This window comes from Rana temporaria, chromosome 6 (assembly GCF_905171775.1).
Source record: "Rana temporaria chromosome 6, aRanTem1.1, whole genome shotgun sequence".
NCBI classification, from domain to species: Eukaryota; Metazoa; Chordata; class Amphibia; order Anura; family Ranidae; genus Rana; species Rana temporaria.
In genome coordinates, this window is record NC_053494.1 from 1,776,997 (window position 1) to 1,798,215 (window position 21,219).

General features: G+C 43.4%; 2 protein-coding genes across 2 annotated transcripts; both read right to left on the minus strand.

The window, feature by feature from the left end:
• Positions 1-6,046: 6,046 nt before the first annotated feature.
• On the minus strand, positions 6,047-6,706 carry LOC120942759 (taste receptor type 2 member 134-like). The gene has a single exon (XM_040355686.1). The coding sequence runs from the start codon at positions 6,704-6,706 to the stop codon at positions 6,047-6,049; it is 660 nt and encodes a 219-aa protein (XP_040211620.1).
• A 13,230-nt stretch (positions 6,707-19,936) lies between these two features.
• Positions 19,937-20,833, minus strand: LOC120942760 (taste receptor type 2 member 9-like). The gene has a single exon (XM_040355687.1). The coding sequence runs from the start codon at positions 20,831-20,833 to the stop codon at positions 19,937-19,939; it is 897 nt and encodes a 298-aa protein (XP_040211621.1).
• Between the last annotated feature and the right edge of the window lie 386 nt (positions 20,834-21,219).

Below are 21,219 nucleotides of genomic sequence, written 5' to 3' on the forward strand. Positions count from 1 at the left end.
CAACTTAACAAGGTTCAAAAAAGGGCAGAGATATATGTGTTGAAACTACAGGCCAGTCAGTCTAACATCGATAGTATGTAAACTCTTGGAGAGGATGATAAGGGACTATATCCAATAATCTGCACATGAAACCATCATCATTAGTAGTAATCAGTAGAGATGGGCCTGATGTTCGAGTCAAACATAAATTAGATTTTAACATCGGGTGTTTGTTCATAGAACAAACAAACACATGGGGCGCTGCGGGATGCTTGTCTGCCGACGAGTGCCCCATTATGCACTGCATGATCACAGCACATTAATGGCTGCTTTGGCCAATCACAGCGCGATGTACATTGAGAGCCATGATTTGGCCAATCATGGCTCATGCTCCACACTATATAAGACTGCTTCCAATAGCGGCATTAACAGAGAGAGATTAGTAGTTAGTGGATTGAGCGTGCAGTCAGTGTAGTGTATATAACGGAGTGCAGAGTATATAGTGCTGCCAGTGTAGTGTATATTACACAGTGCAGAGTATATAGTGCAGTGCAGAGTATATAGTGCAGTGCAGAGTATATAGTGCAGAGTAGATAACGCAGTGCACAGTATATAGTGCAGCGCGGAGTATATAACACAGTGCAGTATATAGTGTAGTGCAAAGTATACAATACAGTGTATTGAAGTGTTTAAGCGGAAACCCTATGACAGAATTGAATCTGATATACATATAAGGGGGAATTAAATGCCAAAAGTAAAAAAAAAATGGCGTGGGCCCCCCTAAATTCATACTAGATCCTTATCCGAGCATTCAGCCTGGCACTGTAAATGGCCGCTTGGTCTCAACATAAGGAGGATGCTTTGGGCATGTTGATGGGGACAAGGGCCTCTTCCCGACAACCCTGGGCTGTGGTTGTCGGGGTCTGCGGGTGAGGGGCTTATCGGAATCTGGAAGCCCCCTTTATCAAGGGGCCCCCAGATACTGCCCCCTACTCATTCACCAAAAAAGTGTCAAAAAGCAAAAACCACAAGAGACAGTTTTTTACAAATCCTTTATTAAAAAATAAAAAGGTGTCCAGCGATGTAAATCCACCGTCAATTACATTGCCCGATGGACCCGAAAAATAGCAAAAATGGAAAACCCTTCGCCTCCATGGAAGGCCTCCCACCGACTGCTCTCTCTTCATTTTGACAGCTCTTATATTGGCAAGGGTGAGGCCACCCGGTCATGTAACTGGGTGATCCCGCCCCCTTCTGACATCATGTGATGTCAGGAGATGTCACCTTTGCCTATATAAGAGCTGTCAAAGTGAAGAGAGAGCAGTCGGCAGGAGGCTTCTCATTGAGCGTTTTCTATTTTTGCTATTTTTCTGGTCTGTCGGGCGGCGTGATCTTTACATCGTGCAACACTTTATTTTACTTTTTCTTTTTTAATAAAGGATTTGTCATAAACTGTTTCCTGTGGCTATCACTGTTTTTCATTTTTTTGGTGAACAGGTAGTGGCGTAACCGATACCCATTCACATGGGGGAAGATCTAGGGGCCCCCTTGTTAAAAGGAGCTTCCAGAATCCGATAAGCCCCTTGCCCGCAGACACTGACAACCACAGCCCAGGTTTGTCGGGAAGAGGCCCTTGTCCCCACCAATATGGGGAAAAGGTGCTTTGGGGTGGGGGGGTTCAGAGCCCCTCGCCCCAAAGCACACACTTCCTCAATGTTGAGGGCATGTGGCCTGGTATGTATCAGGAGGGGGGGTGCTCTCTCATCCCCCCCATCCTGACCTGCCAGGCTGCATGCTCAGATAAGGGTCTGGTATGGATCTTTGGGGGGACCCCAAGCCGTTTTTTTTTTGGCGCAAGGTTCCCCTTAAATTCCATGCCAGAAGAAAAGGGCCTGGTATGTACTGGGGGGATCTATGCCGTCTTTTACCTTGATTTTTTTATCTATATTGCCGGGAGCCAGTAATACATTATAGCCGTGAACAAGTTTTGTCCTTTAGAAATGTCATTATTGCTGCGGCATGTTCTATACATTGTACATATACGCCACTTTACAGGCAGACTAAGGGGACCCCCCCCCAGCACTATATTTCACCTTAAGCATCATTAAAATCAATTTAAAAATTATTGTTTTTAACCCCCTTAGCGGTAAACCCGAGCGTGACTCGGGGTGGATTTTTTATGCTAAGAATGGTATCCCCGAGTCACGCTCGGGGTAGATGTGCAGAGCGTGCAGCGGCGCGGCTTACATTTCGCAGCATCCACAGACAGTGTCCCCGTGTGCCGCCGATCTCCGTTCCCTGCGACGTTATGATGCACGGGGGCGGAAAACGGCGCCAAATTAAAAAAAATAAACAAACACTATACATACAGTATACTGTAATCTCATAGATTACAGTACTGTATGTAAAAAATACACACCCCCCTTGTCCCTAGTGGTCTGCCCAGTGTCCTACATGTACTTTTATATAATAAAAAACTGTTCTTTCTGCCTGCAAACTGTAGATTGTCCAAAAGTGTCCCTTTATGTCAAAAATGGTTTTAGATCAGCTAGAAAACAGCGATAATAAATTATAATCACTTGCAGAATTGTGCGATAGCGATTTGTGGGGAAATACGTCATAAAAAAATAAAAGTAATGACAGCGACTATTCTGCAACTCAGCAAATTTCAGTGATTTTGAGTTGATTACATTATTGAATAATTTTTATTTTTTGTTATAATTATTTATAATTATTTATCATATTATAATTTATAATTTTGTTTTAAAAAAAAATCATACCCGGGATGCCTACTACACTCTTGTTTGGTCAGATTTAGGTGAGCTATTCCTAAAAATTACAGGCCTACAGTATAAAACGCCAAATTTCCTTGCAAAATAATTGTACCGCTTTTGGTACGTAATTCCAGACAGAATCATACCGCCAGGGAGGTTAAAACCTTTTTTTGCATTGATACATATCCCCTGGGGCAGGACCCGGGTCCCCAAACACTTTTTATTGCAATAACTTGCATATAAGCCTTTAAAATGAGCACTTTTGGTTTTTCATGTTTGTGTCCCATAGACTTTAATAGAGTTTGCATGTTCTGGTGCAAACCGAACCGGGTTGTGTTCGGCCCATCCCTAGTAATCAGCATGGATTTTTTGAAAGATCATTCTTGCCAGACCAATATAATAACATTCTATGCGGAGGTGAGCTGCCACCTACATAAAGGGAAGGCCAGTGGAAGTGGTATAACTAGATTTATTTAGATTTTTTTTTTGTTTACAAATGTTTTATTGAAATATTTAAGGCAAGTACAAAATATATAATCACAGAGAGATCGGCAAGTACAGTGGAACCTTGGATTACGAGTATAATCCATTCTAGGAGAATGCTCGTAATCCAAAGAACTGAGGGCCAGATTCACAAAAGAGATACGACGGCGTATCTCCTGATACGACGGCGTATCTCCTGTTTCTATCTATGCGGCTGATTCATAGAATCAGTTACGCATAGATAGCCAGAAGATCCGACAGGTGTAATTGTTTTACACTGTCGGATCTTAGGATGCAGTACCGCGGCCGCCGCTGGGGGAAGTTTGCGTCGTAAACCAGCGTCGGGTATGCAAATTAGGAGTTACGGCGATCCCCGATGGATTTTCGCGTTCGCTACGTCGCCGCTAGTCTAGTTTCCCGTAGCAAAGTTAGTAGTCGTTTTTGGTGCCCTAACTTTAGTCAGCAAACGTATTGCTGTCTAAAGTATGGCCGTCGTTCCCGCGTCGAAATTTAAAAATCAACGTCGTTTGCGTAAACCGTCCGGGAATACGGAATTATGCTACGCGTGTCGCCGTTCAAAAAAATTACGTCACGACGCGCAAAGCACGACGGGAATTGCGCAACTGAGCATGCGCAGTAGGTCCAGCGTGGGAGCGCGCCTAATTTAAATGTCACACGCCCATTTGAATTGGCCCGCCTTGCGCCGGAGGCCGCCGGCGTAGTTTTCATCGCAAGTGCTTGATGAATCAGGCACTTGCGATGAAAACTTGCGGCGGTGTAACGTATCTACAATACGTTACGCCGCCGCTAACCTAAGTGAATCTGGCACTTACATATTAAAGAAAGTTTTCCCATTGAAGTCAATGGAAATTAAAACAATTCATTTTGCATTGACTTCAATGGCATGCAATACCGCATGCAGTCAGAGGTGGAGGGCGCCGGAGAGCCTCGGAAACAGCTGGAAAGGCCCAAGGACACCTCAGCAAACCTCCGAAAGACACCAGTCCTGAGGTTTGCCGAGGTCAGCCGAGCTGTCGGGCCTTTCTGTGCATTTACGAATGGCGCCGATTGGCTGCAATCTGCACCCTTTTGGCTCCGTTCGGCTCCGGTGCCCCCCCACCTCAGGCCAAACGCAGTACTGCACACCGCTTTGGCCTGAATCCTGCTCGTTTTGTGAGACAACACTCGCAAACCGACTTAGGATTTTTTAAAATACAGCACTCGTATTGCGAAACGCTTGTTAACCGCGTTACTCGCAATCCGAGGTTCCACTGTATATCTGAGAAACATGGTAGGAATAGATAGATATTCATCTCTCAATATAACTTCTAAAGAATAAAAAAACAGAACAAAAGGAAAAAAATAAAAAAATAAATAAAGAAACAACAACATTGCTAGCAAAAAAATGTTTTTTAACTTGTAAACACCAAATCTAAAGAAAAGGCTCGGTCCTTAAGAGATTAAAAACACACACACACAAACCACTTCAATGATCACCCAAAATACATGAAAAATAAACTTTTGGAGGCAGAGTCTGTGTGCTGTCAAGAAGCCGGCAATGACGGCTGGCAAAAAGTCATTTGCCGGTAATTAAAAAAAAAATCTTTTGAAAATGCAGCAGTTTCTGTACATCACAGAGATGCCCCTTCATAGGCAGGGTTTGGACACCCCCCAGGCATGGTATTTTAAGGAATTAGACATTCACTTTAAGAATGTTAAAAAAAAAACTTTGCTGCTGATGGTTTTTTTTAAGATTTTTTTGCATTGGTATTTGCTCCCCAGGGCAGTGGCCACCCCGTGCTATTTTTTGACTGTCTGTTGCATATTAACCATAAAAATGTTATGTTTTGGAAATGTTATGCTCCCATTGATCAACAGATCAATACAGAACCTCTGCCAGTTGATCAATGGGAAACTTGAACCTGGGACAATGCCGACAACCACCTTGATGAAATTAACTTCACATTAGAGGTTCTCAATTTCATTAAAGGTCCCCTCATTCCAGAGCCCCCCAAAACATCAGAGGTCCCCCATTACACCAGAGGTCCCCCATAACATCAGAGGTCCACCATAACATCAGAGGCCCCCCATTACACCAGAGGTCCCCCCATAAAATCAGAGGTCCCCATTACAGCAAAGGTAACCCCATAACATCAGAGGACTCCCATTACACCAGAGGTCCCCCATAACATCAGAGGTCCCCAATTACAGCAACAGTCCCCCATTACACCAGAGGTCCCCCATAACATCAGAGGTCCCCCATTACACCAGAGGACCCCCACTCCATTGGTGTCTCTCATCACACCAGAGACTATGCTTTAAGGTAAGAGAACTTTATGTACCTGGTATCCCCCCAGCACCACCCTTATACTTAACTGAACTGCATAAAGATCCAGCGCTTTCCCAGCTCTGTCCTTCCTCACAGGGCAGATTAATAGAAGTGACAGCCATAGGCTCCTCTTGCTATCATTCAATCTCTATGATGAGTGAAGGGGGGGTTATGCCATGCTTTCTGAGTTTTTCAGAGCTGGCAAAAGTGCCCTCCAATAGGAAGTAGCTTCCTATGGGGGCATTGGATGAAGAAGAGGAGCCAGAAGCACAGACAGTGGACCCTAGAAGAGGAGGATAGGGTCTGTTCTGTGCAAAACCATTACACAGAGCAGGTGACCATAACATTTTTGTTGTTTTAGTAAAAAAAAAAGAATGCTTACAAACACTTTAAGAACAATTTTAAGTTGATCACTATCACACTATAAAACTAAAAGGTTATAGTATATATTTAGACATTGAAGGTAAAGCTTTTCTACATTTTAAGTCTCTGTGTTCCTCCGGCTTCTGGTTCTAAATCTTCTCAGAATGATCCTTCTCAGCTTGTTGCTGGCCTGGAAGATGACGGCGGTCTCCACCGATGGAGATAATAATTGCACATTCCAAAAGACTGTCATCAGTGTGTAATTTTCATGAACAATGCCCACCTGAGACATGCAGACTAATGTAAAAATGAGAAGTAAGAAGAAGATTGTCCTTAGTGCCATTACATGAGCCTGAAGATTTGGACGTGTTGATCCCGAGTCATTATTCTTCACCCTCCAGACGTGTCTGAGCAGAAAGGAGGAAGTGAGGACCAGACACAGAAGACTAAGGAAGAATGGAAGAATACAGCCTAGGGTGGTTGCAGGTACAAAATAGGAAACAATAACATGGTAATGGGCATTGAATTCCCTGTGTCCTGTACTGTTCTCAGATGTCTGGAGAGTTATTCCTTCGAAAGACCAATAAGTCAGGACACCCACAGGGAACACCCCAAGTGCTGTCAGGAATAGAAGGTGACTCAGGAAATTGGACACAATTCTCTTTATCCAGATGAAGAACCCATAGCTGAGATTGGTGATGCTGGTACAGTAATGAGCCGAGAGCCAGAAGGTCAACCAGAAGTTGTAGTAGATTAGGAAGTAAATTAATGTGTTCATAAATACATTTACTGTATTTAATTCAGATGAAAATACATAGAGTACCTATGATTAAGTAGCGTTGTTCTGCTACGCAACGCGTCAGGTGAAGGAGGAGTGTCGTTGGTGACGTCATCTCCGCTCGCGGCCGAGAGCGGAGATCTGCTGACCATCTGTAAATAATACTGTGGAGTTATCTGCATGCTGTTCACAGCCGTATCAACTGTGAGTGTTACTATTTTTTTATATTAAAATTACCATTGAGTTACTGCACTATGGAGCCTGCTTCTTGCTTCTCTTGAGAGTGTCTGGAGGAATTTGGAGGTGGAGGATCGGAGTTACCTGAACCTTCCTGTATGCAGAGTGTTTACTGCTGGGTTTCATCCCCTATCCAACAGGCTTGTATTATCGCAATTGAGGTGAGAGGCTAGCATTATCTATCTTATCTGCACAGTCACTTTGGAGGATCGCATGGTGGATTGGAGCATTGGTTTGAACAACTTTTTCACCGCTGGGAAATCTTTAAAATTTATGCACTTTGAATATCTTTATATCTCATTTCATTTATTTGATTTTTTTTATCTCTTTGCACGTTTGGAACACAACGTTTGAACATTTTTTATATGAAATTTTGGAAGTCAACTTGAACACATTATCAACTGGAATATTTCTTACATATTTATGACATTTTTTATATATATTTATTTCTATCTATTATATTTTTTTCATGAAATTCATTTATAACATTATTTATTCACGTTGCACTTTGTATCTTTGAGCACACTGTCTCATTTCGCTATATTAATTGATATACAAAGTACTTCCTATTTGGGAATTTGTTTTCACGTCAACACTTGAGCACTTCATTTTGGTGTTATCACTGGAAGCCTTTGTTTACATTTCATTTGTACATTCATTTCAATCAATGATTTCCATAGTATCATTGTAAATCTATTTATCTATTATATCCACTACTCCTACCCTTTACATCTGAATTATGGATGTTATGAAGGGTCTTCAAGGAAATTAGGAGTGGAACACATTTTGATTGAACATCACTGATCACTACTCACACGTTTTTATGCGTTGTATGTGAGTAATATATTGTATCGTATTTATATTTCCCTTTGGCAAGCGCCATTACACTCCCTGTTTTATATATGCTTGTTGGTGCGTGATCACTGTTTTAGTAGTGGCTGCTGCCTTTATAGATTTTATTGTATTTTATTTAGTTGCCCTGGGTAGATTGGTTTTGCGCATTAGTTCCCCCCCTTTTTACATAGAGTATTCCCTCTAGGCTCAGCAAACACTGGAGGAGAATATTCACTATTCCCTTCCCCAGAAAGATCACATCAGAGGGACTCAACTTCCCTTTCTTTCTGATGATGTCCAGATTACCCATCACAAAACAAGTGTTAGAAGGGATTGCCAAGACCAGTCCCAAGACTGAGGAGACTACAATGGATAAGAAGTCCGGAGACATCATGTTGAGGTTTGGTGTGATCTCCGGACAGAGATGACGGGACACGTCCAGTGATAGCAGACAGAATGATAGAATTAGAGTTGGAATTATGGAAAAAGTCTTCAGAGAGCCGTCTCATGAGTGACTTTGCATAAATGTGATGGATTTCATTTCAGTCTAAAGTACGTAACATCCCGTGTAATACAATCTCTGACTCATCTCCATTCTACTGAAATAATTCACCACTTCAGGACTGGAGGCTGTTTATGTCTTATTGACTATTATATACACTCAGTACTATGACTATAATATACACTCAGTACTATGATTATTATATACACTCAGTACTATGACTATTATATACACTCGGTACTGTGAAGAAAGAGGGGCCTATGTTTAACGTACATCCAAAACAGGGTGATACTGTGAATGTACCAGTAATCAGTGTGCCATTGTCCCGATATAATTGGAATTGGCTATGGGCTAGTAATTTTGGACTTTAAAGGCACACGGTACATATGGTAAGAAATCTAGAAAATGTATTTTATGAGAATGTCATAAAAACAGTTACAAACATAAAATAAAAAACAAATCAAGTAAATAACTGGTCCACATAGGTTGTCACAATAATGATACCGTTCTACCATAAGAGGCTTAATTATAAAGCATGATTGTAAAGTTGACTTTATAGTGTGTAACCGAGTGGTGGTCCAGAGGAACAGGAGGGCTCGCTCTACATGTTACGCACTGTAATTAGCGCTTCCTCAGGAGCATAGAGAATTCAATAAAAGGGTTAACTGCGTTGGGGGTAGACAACAATCTGTCTTTTTTAGCCTAACAATAGCTGTAGTTCAAAAGAGTGCTATTCAAGCCAGTTTGGGTGGTAGTCTCATTTGAAACAAAAACAATTTTACATCGGGTGATACGGCGGTCAATTGCTGGTAAGCAAAAAAGACAAAGTATTGTTCCAGGGGTATGCACGGATGGTCAGGCAGTAGGCTGGGTATGGTAGGCCGGACACCAGTGGACAGGGGGGTAAAGCCTGATTCACTGATTACTGGCTTGAGAATCTCCAGTCCAAATAAATGGAAATGGATACAAGCAATAACAATAGATGGGTCCTTAAAGCCCAAAGCCTTCCTGTGCAACCGTGTAAATTGCCCCTGGTTTTTTGATTTTCCAGTTTCCAGTGATCATAGTCCCTCTCATTTGGTGACTGTAAAGGAACACCATGAGCTGGCAAGGATGACCAGATCAGTGGGCTGGAACTCGACCAAGTCTGATTAAAGAAAGTGTATTAACATAAATAACACCCTTCCACCTTCCAACACCAACAAACCATAAAAAAAATGTAAAAGTCAAAAATAAATGTTAAGTGCAGTAGACCTAGAACAACAACCCAACTAATAAATGCTATGCACAAAATGGAGTGAGCTCACATGAATAGGGCACAATCAGGACTGGGATTGATGCTGGAAACAGGGCAGAGGATCAGGCTGAGACACGGCTCACAAATAGAAAACTGAAGAAACAATCTTCATCAAGGGAGGGATTAAATACCTTCCCAGCAGCCAGTATCAGGAGGAGCCCAATTACTAGGATAAGCTGGCTGCTGGGAGACACCCGCTGTTTGCCACTAGAACTGAGCCCTTCGACTCCAGAAAAAATAATGCCACCAGTAGGTGGCCCAGGTCCTGACAGTGAGGTTATCTATACATTAATTTTAGTGTAATGATGGGGCATTTAGGATCTTTTAGGGGGTATTACTAGATATACATAGGAATATTTTTATATTAATCTTCCTTCAGGTTTGCTGCGGCCTCATCCAGAATCAAACGATGGAACAAGCCTGTGATCTTCAATAACAAGGACACCACAATGTAACCTTCATAAGGATTTACATTTACACATACAGTACACTATATTACCAATAGTATTGGGACGCCTGCCTTTACACGCGCATGAACTTTAGTGACATCCCAGTCTTAGTTTGTAGCGTTCAGTATGGAGTTGGCCAACACTTTGCAGCTATAACAGCTTCACCTCTTCTGGGAAGGCCGTCCACATGGTTTAGGATGGTTTCTATGGGAATGTTTGACCATTCTTCCAGAGCACACTTGTGAGGTCAGGCACTGATGTTGGATGAGGAGGCCTGGCTCACAGTCTCTGCTCTAATTCATTCCAAAGGTGTTGTAACTGGATGAGGTCAGGACTCTGTGCAAGCCAATCAAGTTCCTCCACCCAAAACTCACTCATCCATGTCTTTATGGACCTTGCTTTTGTGCACTGGTCCAAATCATTTGTTGGAGGGGGGATTATGGTGTTTTTTATGGGGTTGGGCTTGGGCCCTTAGTTCCACTGAAGGGAATTCTTAAGGCTTCAGCATACCAAGACATTGTGGATCAAACAGAAGAGTAGTCAAAGAACAGGCCAAGGGTCAAACACTGGGGGTTGCAGATTGGAATCAGGCAGATGAGTAGTCAAAGATCAGGCCGAGGGTCAAACACGGGGGGTTGCAGATTGGAATCAGGCAGATGAGTAGTCCAGGAACAGGCTGAGGGTCAAACACAGGTGGTTGCAGGTACAAATGGCAGCAGAGCAGACAAATAGCAAGGCACTGACAGGGAAGGCACAATAACCTGGCAAAGAGGAAGTGCTGAGATAAGGCTTACATAGGAAGTTCATGGGAGGAGCAAGAGGTTCAAGGTTCAGCTGAAATCAAAGTACAAGGCAGGGTTGTCTAAAAGGATCTGACAGGTTTATCCAGCAGATCAGGCAGGGAACTGTCCAGCATCCCAGATAGCTCAATGGGAAGAGTTAATGCCAGACACAGAAGAGGTCCCATGTTCAATCCCAGGTCCTGACACCCAGGAAGTCAGCAGTGCTGTTAGGGTTCCAGTTAGGGTTGGTGTTAGGGTTAATGATAGGGTTAGGGTTAAGGCAAAGGTTAGGGTTGTGCTTAGTGTTAGGGTTGGGGCTGGGGTAGGGTTAGCCATCCAGTTAGGGTTGGTGTTAGGGTTAGGGTTCCAGTTAGGGTTAAGATTCTCATTAGGGTTAGAGTTGGTGTAAGGGTTGTGTTAGGGTTAGGATTCTGGTTGGGGTTGGTGTTAGGGTTAGGATTCTGGTTGGGGTTGGTGTTAGGGTTAAGGTTGAGGTTAGGGTTAGGGTTCCAGTTAAAGTTAGGATTCAGGGTTAAGATTTATGTTAGGGTTCTGGTTAGGGTTAGGGTTCTGGTTAGGGTTAGGGTACGGTTAGGGTTAGGGTTGAGGTTAGGGATAGTGTTAGGTTTAGGGTTCCATTAGGGTTAGGTTGGTGTTAGGGTTCTGGTTAGGGTTGAGGTTAGCATTAGGGTTAGTGTTAGGGTTCTGGTTAGTGTTAGGATTCCAGTTAGTGTTGGTGTTAGGGTTAGGGTTGTTCGGGTTAGGATTCTGGTTAGGGTTAGTGTTGGGGTTAGGGTTTGGTTTAGGGTGAGGGTTAGAATTGAGGTTAGGGTTAGTGATAGGGTTAGGATTCTGGTTAGGATTAGGGTTAGTGTTAGGGCTAAGGTTCTGGTGTGGTTTAGGATTCTGATTAGAGTTTGGGTGAGGGTTGGTGTTAGGGTGAGGGTTGGTGTTAGGGTTAGGGTTAGGATTCTGGTTAGGGTTCCAGTAAGGGTTAGAGTTGGTGTTAGGGTTAGGGTTAATGATAGGATTAGGGTTAAGGCAAGGGTTAACATTCTGTTAGTGTTAGGGTTGGGGTTAAAGTTAGGATTCTGGTTAGGGTTCAGGTTGGTTTTAGGGTTCCAGTTAGGGTTAGGATTCTATTTAAGGTTAGGGTTGGTGTTAGGGTTAGGGTTGTGTTAGGGTTAGGATTCTGGTTAGGGTTGGTGTTAGGGTTAGGGTTGAAGTTAGGGTTAGGGTTAGGGTTAGGGTTAGGGGTTAGTATTAGGGTTAGGGTAAGCATTGAGGTTAGGGTTAGCATTCTGGTTAGGGTTAGGATTGGTGTTAGGGTTAGGGTTGAGGTTAGGGTTAGGGGTTGGAGTCCAGTTAGGGTTGGGGTTAGGGTTAAGATTATTGTTAGGGTTCTGGTTAGGGTTAGGATTCCGGTTAGGGTTGGTGTTAAGGTTAGGCTTCCGGATAGGGGTTAGGGTTGGTTTTAGGGTTAGGGTTGAGGTTAGGGTTAGTGTTAGGGTTCCATTACAGTAAGGATTCTGTTTAGGATTAGGGTTGGTGTTAAAGTTAGGGTTCTGGTTAGGGTTAGGGTTGGTGTTATGGTTAGGATTCTGGTTAGGGTTCGGGTTGATGTTAGGGTTAGTGTTAGGGTTCTGGTTAGGGTTAGGATTTTGGTAAGTGTTAGGCTACTGGATAGTGTTAGGATTCCGGTTAGGGTTAGTGTTGGTGTTTGGGTTAGGGTTAGTGTTCGGGTTAGTATTCTGGTTAGGGTTGATGTTAGGGTTAGGGTTAGTGTTAGGGTTCAGGTTAGGGTTAGGATTTTGGTAAGTGTTAGGCTTCTGGATAGTGTTAGGATTCCGGTTAGGGTTAGTGTTGGTGTTTGGGTTAGGGTTAGTGTTCGGGTTAGTATTCTGGTTAGGGTTGATTTTAGGGTTAGGGTTAGGGTTCAGGTTAGGGTTAGGATTCCGGTTAGGGTTGGGGTTAGGGTTCTGGTTAAAGTTAGGAATCTGGTTTGCGTTAGGGTTAGGGGTGGGGTACGCTTTTGGACCCCGGTTAAGGTTTGAGTTGGTTTTAGGATTAGGATTAGTGTTAGGGTTGAGGTTAGGGTTAGTGTTAGGGTTCCAGTTAGGGTTGAGGTTGGTGTTAGGGCTCCAGTTAGGGTTAGGATTCTATTTAGGGTTAGGGTTGGTGTTAGGGTTAGGGTTGTGTTAGGGTTAGGATTCTGGTTAGGGTTGGTGTTAGAGTTAGGGTTGAGGTTAGGGTTCTGGTTAGGGTTAGTATTAGGGTTAGAGTAAGCATTGAGGTTAGGGTTAGGATTCTGGTTAGGGTTAGGATTGATGTTAGTTTTAGGGTTGAGGTTATAGTTAGGGTTAGGAGTCCAGTTAGGGTTGGGGTTAGGGTTAGGATTATTGCTAGGGTTAGGGTTATTGTTTGGGTAAGAAAATCCGGTTAGGGTTGGTGTTTGGGTTAGGGTTGGTGTTAGGGTTAGTCTTCCGGGTAGAGGTTAGGGTTGGTTTTAGTGTTAGAGTTGAGGTAGGGGTTAGTGTTAGGGTTCCGTTATGGTAAGGATTCTGCTTAGAGTTAGGGTTGGTGTTAAAGTTAGGGTTCCGGTTAGGGTTGGTGTTCGAGTTAGGATTCGGGTTGATGTTAGGGTTAGGATTTTGGTTAGTGTTAGGGTTCTGGAAAGGTTTAGGATTCCGGTTAGGGTTAGTGTTGGTGTTAGGGTTAGGGTTAGTGTTCGGGTTAGTATTCCGGTTAGGGTTAGGGTTGATGTTACGGTTAGTGTTAGGGTTAGGGATCTGGTTAGGGTTAGGAATCCGGTTTGGATTAGTGTTGGTGTTAGGGTTAGGAGCGGTGTTCGCTTTAGGACTCCGGTTAAGGGTTGAGGTAAGGGTTAGTGTTAGGGTTCTGGTTTAATGTTAGGATTCTGGTTAGGGTTAGGGTTGGTCTTAGGGTTAAGGTTCTGGTTAGGATTCCAGTTAGGGTTAGGGTTGAGGTTAGAGTTAGTGTTGGTATTAGGGTTAGGGTTCTGGTTAGGGTTAGGATTTCGGTTAGGGTTAGGGATGGTTTTGGGGTTAGGGTTAGGGTTAGGATGTTGGAAGTGAACGTAACTACTGCTGCAACTATTCATGTGAGATACACACAGAAATGTAAAGAATATAGCTGCACTGCAATATTGATTAACTTTCAAACTTATGTTTAGGATGATGGTCCTATAACTCTTTATTTATCTTCGCTACTGAGAGGCTCCCATATAAATCATTGAATAAAACTATTGTGACAAATCGTGTATTGTGAACCCAAAAAATGAAACAACAACAAAAATGACAAAAATAAGTGCTGAACAGTTCTGTGAATGTGGAGCAGCCTCTTGGCTTGTAATTGACCATAAAGGAGAACAGAGTTTCAGAAACATAACCCTTCAGAGTCTCACAGGTCCTCAGTGTTTCTCCCAATTAGGAAATTCCCATGTAAATATATAAAACACTGCCATAGTGAAGTACTGTAAACTGTGTAGTAATGCGCGTGTAAAAAATGTCAAGCCGGCCGGCTTACAACTAAACCGCCCACCCTTCCGGGATGATAGCATTCTCTCAGTTGGTGAACCCTAACCCTAGCATTAACCCTAACCCAATCATTAACCCTAACACCAACCCTAACCCTAACTGGAACCCTAACCTCAATCCTAACCCTAACCTCAATCCTAACCCTAACCGTAATCCTAACCCTAAACAGAACCCTAACACAAACCCTAACCTCAACCCTAACCCTAACACAAACCCTAATCCTAACTGGAACCCTAAAACCAACCCTAACCAGAATCCTCACCCTAACCCTAACACTAAGCAGAACCCTAACCCTTTGCTTAACCTTAACCCTATCATTGACCCTAAAACCAAACCTAACTCTAACTGGATCCCTAACCCTAACCAGAATCCTAACCCTAACTGAAACCCTAACCATAACACCAACCCTAACCAGAAACCTAACCCTAACTGGAACCCTAACCCTAAAACCAGCCCTAATCCTAACCCTAACCTCAACCCTAACACTAAGAAGAACCCTAACCCTTGCCTAAACCCTAACCCCTGAATAAACCCCAACCCTATAATTAACCCTAATATTAAACCTAACCCAAACTGGAACCCTAACCTAAACCTCAAGCCTTACCAGAATCCTTACCCTAACTGGAACCCTAACACTAGCACCAACTCTAACCCTAACCTAACCCTAACCCTAACCTCAAACCTCACCCAAACCCTAACACCAAGCCTTACCAGAATCCTAACCTGAACATGAACCCTAACCCTAACACCAACACTAACCCTAACCAGAACCCTAACATTAACGCGAACACCAATCCTAACCCTAACCAGAATAATAACCCTAACCAAAACCCTAACACCAATCCTAACCCTAACAGAACCCTAACACTAGCCCTAACCTCAATCCTAACCCCAAAACCATCCCTAACCCTAACCAGAATCCTAACCCTAACCAGAACCCTAACCCTAATACCAACCCTAACTCTAACCTCAACCCTAACCAGAATCCTAACCCTAACACCAATCCTAACCCTTACAGAACCCTAACACTAGCCCTAACCTCAACCCTAACCCCAAAACCATCCCTAACCCTAACCAGAATCCTAACCCTAACCAGAACCCTAACCCTAATACCAACCCTAACTCTTACCTCAACCCTAACCCTAACCAGAATCCTAACCCTAACCAGAAGCCTAACCCTAACACCAATCCTAACACCAACCCTAACCCTAACTGGAACTCTAACACCAACCCTAATCCGAATCCTCACCCTAACACTAAGCAGAATAGTAGCCCATGCCCTAACCCTAACCCTAACCTCATCATTGACCCTAAAACCAAACCTAACCCTAAATGGATCCCTAACCCTAACGAGAATCCTAACCCTAACTGAAACCTTAACCCTAACACCAACCCTAACCCTAGCCCTAACCAGAAACCTAACCCTAACTGGAACCCTAACCCTAAAACCAACCCTAATCCTAACCCTAACCCCAAACCTAACACTAAGAAGAACCCTAACCCTTGAATAAACTGTAACCCTATAATTAACCCTAACCCAAACTGGAACCCTAACCTAAACCTCAAGCCTAACCGGAATCCTTACCCTGACTGGAACACTAACACGAGCACCAACTCTAACCCTAACCTAACCCAATTACATCACTGGATGGCCCCACCCTTGCCTATATAAGAGCTGTCAAAGTGAAGAGGGAGCAGTCAGCAGGAGGCCTCCAATGGAGGCGGAATGTTTTCCATTTTTGCTGATTTTCGGGTTCCTTGGGGCGGCATTATTGACGATGGGTGGATATTGTGGGACACTTTTTTTTTAATAAGGGATTTGTCAAAAACTGTTTCCTGTGGTTTTTCACTTTTTTACACTTTTCTGGTGAATGGGTAGTGGTAAGATGTGCCCAATACCCATTCAAATAGGGGGGGCGTGAGGGGATTCCAGATTCCGACAAGCCAATTGCCCGCAGACCCTGACAACCACAGCCCAGGTTTGTTGGGAAGAGACTCTTGTCCCCAACAACACAAAGACAAGGTGCTTTGGGGTGGGGGGGGGGTGAAGAACCTCCACTGCCCCAAAGCACCCACCCCCCCACGTTGAGGGCATTGTTTTACTTTATTGTCTTCTATTTCATTAAAACCCCTTTCACACTGAGGCGGTTTAGTGCTAAAAACAGTGCCTAATACCACCGAGACAATGCGCTGGCGGGACCGCTCCAAAAGTCGGTGAGAGGATCGGTGTGTTTACTGCTCCTCCACCGCTCCTTTCCATTGAAAACAATGGGACACCATGGTAATACCGCTGGCAATGTGTATTGCCGGTGGTATTAACCCTTTTCTGGCCAATAGCGGGGGTTAAAACTGCACCGATAGCGGCTGAATACTGCTGCAATTCCGACGGTATAACGTCGCTAAAAATAGTGGCGCTATACAGTCAGCGCACCTCCCGTCTAAATTTGAAAGGGGACTTTTAGGCCATTACATCAGAGGTCCCTCATTACACCAGAGGTCCACCCATTCCATGGGTGTCCCCATCACATCAGAGTCCCCCATAGTTTAAGAGTCAACTCAATTCAAAGCCTATGCTTTAAAGCGGTTGTAAAGGTACAATTTGTTTTATTAAATCTCTTCCTTTACCTCAGTGCAGTCCTCCTTCACTTACCTCATCTTTCCATTTTGCTTTTAAATGTCCTTATTTCTTCTGAGAAATCCTCACTTCCTGTTCTTCTCTCTGTAACTCCACACAGTAATGCGAGGCTTTCTCCCTGGTGTGGAGTGTCGTGCTCGCCCCCTCCCTTGGACTACAGGAGAGTCAGGACGCCCACTAACACACAGCTCCTTTCTATATCTGCAACGTAGAGAGCGTCCTGACTCTCCTGCTCACCCCCTCAAGGGAGGGGGCGAGCACGACAATCCACACCAGGGAGAAAGCCTCACATTACTGTGTGGAGTTACAGACAGAAGAACAGGAAGTGAGGATTTCCCAGAAGAAATAAGGACATTTAAAAGCAAAATGGAAGGATGAGGTAAGTGAAGGAGGACTGCACTAAGATAAAGGAAGAAAAAATTGTACCTTTACAACCCCTTTAAGGCTAAAAAACCTGTATCCGGTATCCCACCCACCCTTATACTTACATGAACTGCATAGTGATCCAGGCAGATTAATAGCAGTGACAGCCATAGGCTCCTGTTGCTGTCAATAACTCTTTGCTATGAGCGAGCTGACAGTAGTGCCCCCTTACAAAGTCCTATTGGAGCATTGAATGAAGAGGAGGAGCCAGGAGCACCGACAGGGGGACCACAGAAGAGGAGGACCGGGTCTGCTCTGTGGAAAACCATTACACAGAGCAGGTGAGTATAAAATGTTTGTTGTTTTAGTAAAAAAAAAAATTAATGCTTACAGAAATTTTTTATATATATATAATTATATGTTTATTAAAGTTTTATCACAGTACAGAAATTAGGTCATGCAAAAAAAAACACCACATGTATAAACAGTACCAAAAATGGACGCTGTGATGCAAGTGGGTTATATCAATAGCACATATCATAGTCAAAGAATAAAGGAAAAAGAACACAAAAGATAAATAAATGTAACTGTGAAATATAGCTATAACTTCTATAAGAATACACTGGGGGTCAAAGCAGAGAGAGCAGAGACACGGGATGCAGGGAACTAAAAGAAACTTAGAACTGACGATCCCACCCGTCTCGATCAGTCAAGACCAGGCGCGGTACCAAACTCAGAGGAGTCCCAAGCATCTCATATCTTGTTAAACTGGGTTACAGCATCTCCCACCTGAGCAGTCATATATTCCATTCTACGTATTTCCAGAATCACCTTCAAAAGTTGGGCTTGAGAGTGGGGGGGAGGGTAATGGATATCCAATGTAGAGGAATAGATCTTTTAGCTGCTCACAAAATAAAAAAGGCCAATTTGGTGATAGACTTTCCAATACCAGGAAAGGGGAGGCCCAACATTTTGGAAGTTGATGTCCATATTTTGTTCCAACATGGGAGGGTGATAGGGCATTGAAGATCAGAAGACCACTCACGCATATAAGCATGACGATCTACAGAAAATGTGGGGGGGGTCATGAAGTAGTTTATAAACAGAGGAAATCAGATACAATTGATGGGGGGCCTTGAGCACAAATAAGTTTGAAGGTGGCGGGTTTAGCTAGTATAAGAGAAGTAGGGATGAGCCCAATGTTAGAGTCAAACATAAGTTCGACTTGAACATTGGGTGTTCGCCTGTTCGGCGAATAGGGAACAATTTGGGGTGTTCACGGCAAATCCAAAAGCCGCAAACACCCTTTAAAAGTCTATGGGAGAAACCAAAAGTTTGGGGACCCGGGTCCTGCCCCAGGGGACATGTATCAATGCAAAAACGTTTTAAAGTGGAGGTTCACCCGAAAACTTAATTTTTAACATTAGATTGAGGCTCAATTTGTCAAGGGGAATCGGGTAGTTTTTTTAAAATCGAAGCAGTACTTACCGTTTTAGAGAGTGATCTTCTCCGCCGCTTCCGGGTATGGGCTGCGGGACTGGGTGTTCCTATTTGATTGACAGGCCTCCGACAGGCTTCCAACGGTCGCATACATCGCGTCACGATTTTCCGAAAGTAGCCGAACGTCGGTGCGCAGGCGCCGTATAGAGCCGCACCGACATTCGGCTTCTTTCGGCTACTCGTGACGCGATGTATGCGACCGTCGGAAGCCTGTCAATGAAATAGGAACGCCCAGTCCAGAAGACCATACCCGGAAGCGGCGGAGAAGATCGCTCTCTAAAACGGTAAGTACTGCTTCGATTTTAAAAAAACTACCCGATTCCCCTTCACAAAATGAGCCTCAATCTAATGTTAACATTTTTTTTCGGGTGAACTCCCGCTTTAAAAACAGCAGTTTTTTCAGGAGCAGTGATTTTAATAATGCTAAAAGAGAAACAAAAAAAGTGAAATATTTCTATAAATGTCATACCTGGGGGTTGTCTATAGTATGCCTGTAAAATGGTGCATGTTTCCAGTGTTTAGAACAGTCCCTGCACAATATGTAATTTTTAAAGGAAAAAAAAGGTCATTTAAAACTGATCACGGCTATTCATGAATTGTCGGGTCCTGGCAATACAGATAAAAGTCAATGACATGGGTTCCCCCCAGTCCATTACCAGGCCCTTTGGGTCTGGTTTTAATATTAAGGAGAATCCTGAACCAAAATAAAAAAAAAATGCATGGAGGTCCCTTCAGGTCTGGTATGGATATTGAGGGGAACCCTGTCCCAATTCTTTAAAAAAATAGCATAGGGGTCACCCTCAAAATCCATACCAGACCCTTCAGGTAGTATTTAAGAACATCGGGTGACCTAAGCCACCACAGAACTTTGAAGAGAAGACCACAGAGCTGGCCACCCCATGTGCTTTGTTACCCCCTATAAATGATATATAAACCATGTTTAAGTAGCTTTAATTGAGACACGGGCACAGCTACTGGGAATGTCTCAAAGAAATGTAGCAATTTAGGCCTGAAAGACATCTTCAACACATTTTAAGAAACATTTTAAGTGGATCACTAAGGATCCTCTACATTTTAAGTCTCTGAGTTCCTCCAGATTCTGGTCCAGAATCTTCTCAGAATGATCCTTCTCAGCTTGTTGCTGGCCTGAAAGATGATGGCGGCCTCGGCCGATGGATAAAATAATAGCACATTCAAAAAGACTGTTAACAGTGAGGAATTGGGACGAACAGTGCCCACCAGAGTCATGCAGAAGAATGTGAACATGAGAAGTAAGAAGAAGATTGTCCTCAGTGCCGTGACATGAGCCTGAAGATTTGGACGTGTTGATCCCGAGTCGTTATTCTTCACCCTCCAGACGTGTCTGAGCAGAAAGGAGAAAGTGAGGACCAGGCACAGAAGACTAAGGCAGAATGGAAGAATGCAGCCCAGGGTGTTTGCAGACATAAAATAGGAAATATTAACCTGGTAAGAGACATTGATAATAGAGTCTCCTGTACTGTTCTCAGATGACTGGATATGACTTTCCTCACTGATAGCCCAATTAGTCAGGACGCTCACGGGGAACATCCCAAGTGCTGTCAGGAATAGAAGGCGACTCAGGAAATTGGACACAATTCTCTTTATCCAGATGAAGAACCCATAGCTGAGATTGGTGATGCTGGTACAGTAATGAGCCGAGAGCCAGAAGGTTAACCAGAAGCTGTAATACATTAGGAAGTAAATTGATGTGTTCACAAATGCATTTACTTCAGATGACAAGACATAGAGCATTCCCCGTAGACTCATCGCACACTGGAGGAGAATATTCACAATTCCCTTCCCCAGAAAGATCACATCGGAGGGACTCAACTTCCCTTTCTTTCTGATGATGTCCAGATTACCCATCACAATACAAGTGTTAGAAGGGATTGCCAAGACCAGTCCCAAGGCTGACGAGACTAAAAGAGAGACGTAGTGCAGAGACATCATGTTGAGGTTTGGTGTGATCTCCGGACAGAGATGACGGGACACGTCCAGTGATAGCAGACAGAATGATAGAATTAGAGTTGGAATTATGGAAAAAGAGATCCGTGGATACGTCTCATGATTGACTTTGCATAAATGTGGTGAATTTCATTTCAATGCCGACATCTAAAGTACAGAACATCCCGTGTAACACAATCTCTGACTCATTTCCATTATACTGAAATAATTCACCACTTCAGGACTGGAGGCTGTTTGTCTCTTCTTGACTATTATTTACACTCAGTACTATAAAATGTCTGTACCTTGAAAAAGTATTCACACCCCATGAGGTTTTTGTCATGTTACAACAAAAAAAAAAGTATTTTATTTATTGGGCTTTTATGTGATAG

Bases quoted from the DNA above. Each gene is read 5' to 3' on its own strand.
- LOC120942759 (XM_040355686.1), bottom strand. From the start codon at position 6,706: ATGAACACATTAATTTACTTCCTAATCTACTACAACTTCTGGTTGACC.
- LOC120942760 (XM_040355687.1), bottom strand. From the start codon at position 20,833: ATGATGTCTCTGCACTACGTCTCTCTTTTAGTCTCGTCAGCCTTGGGA.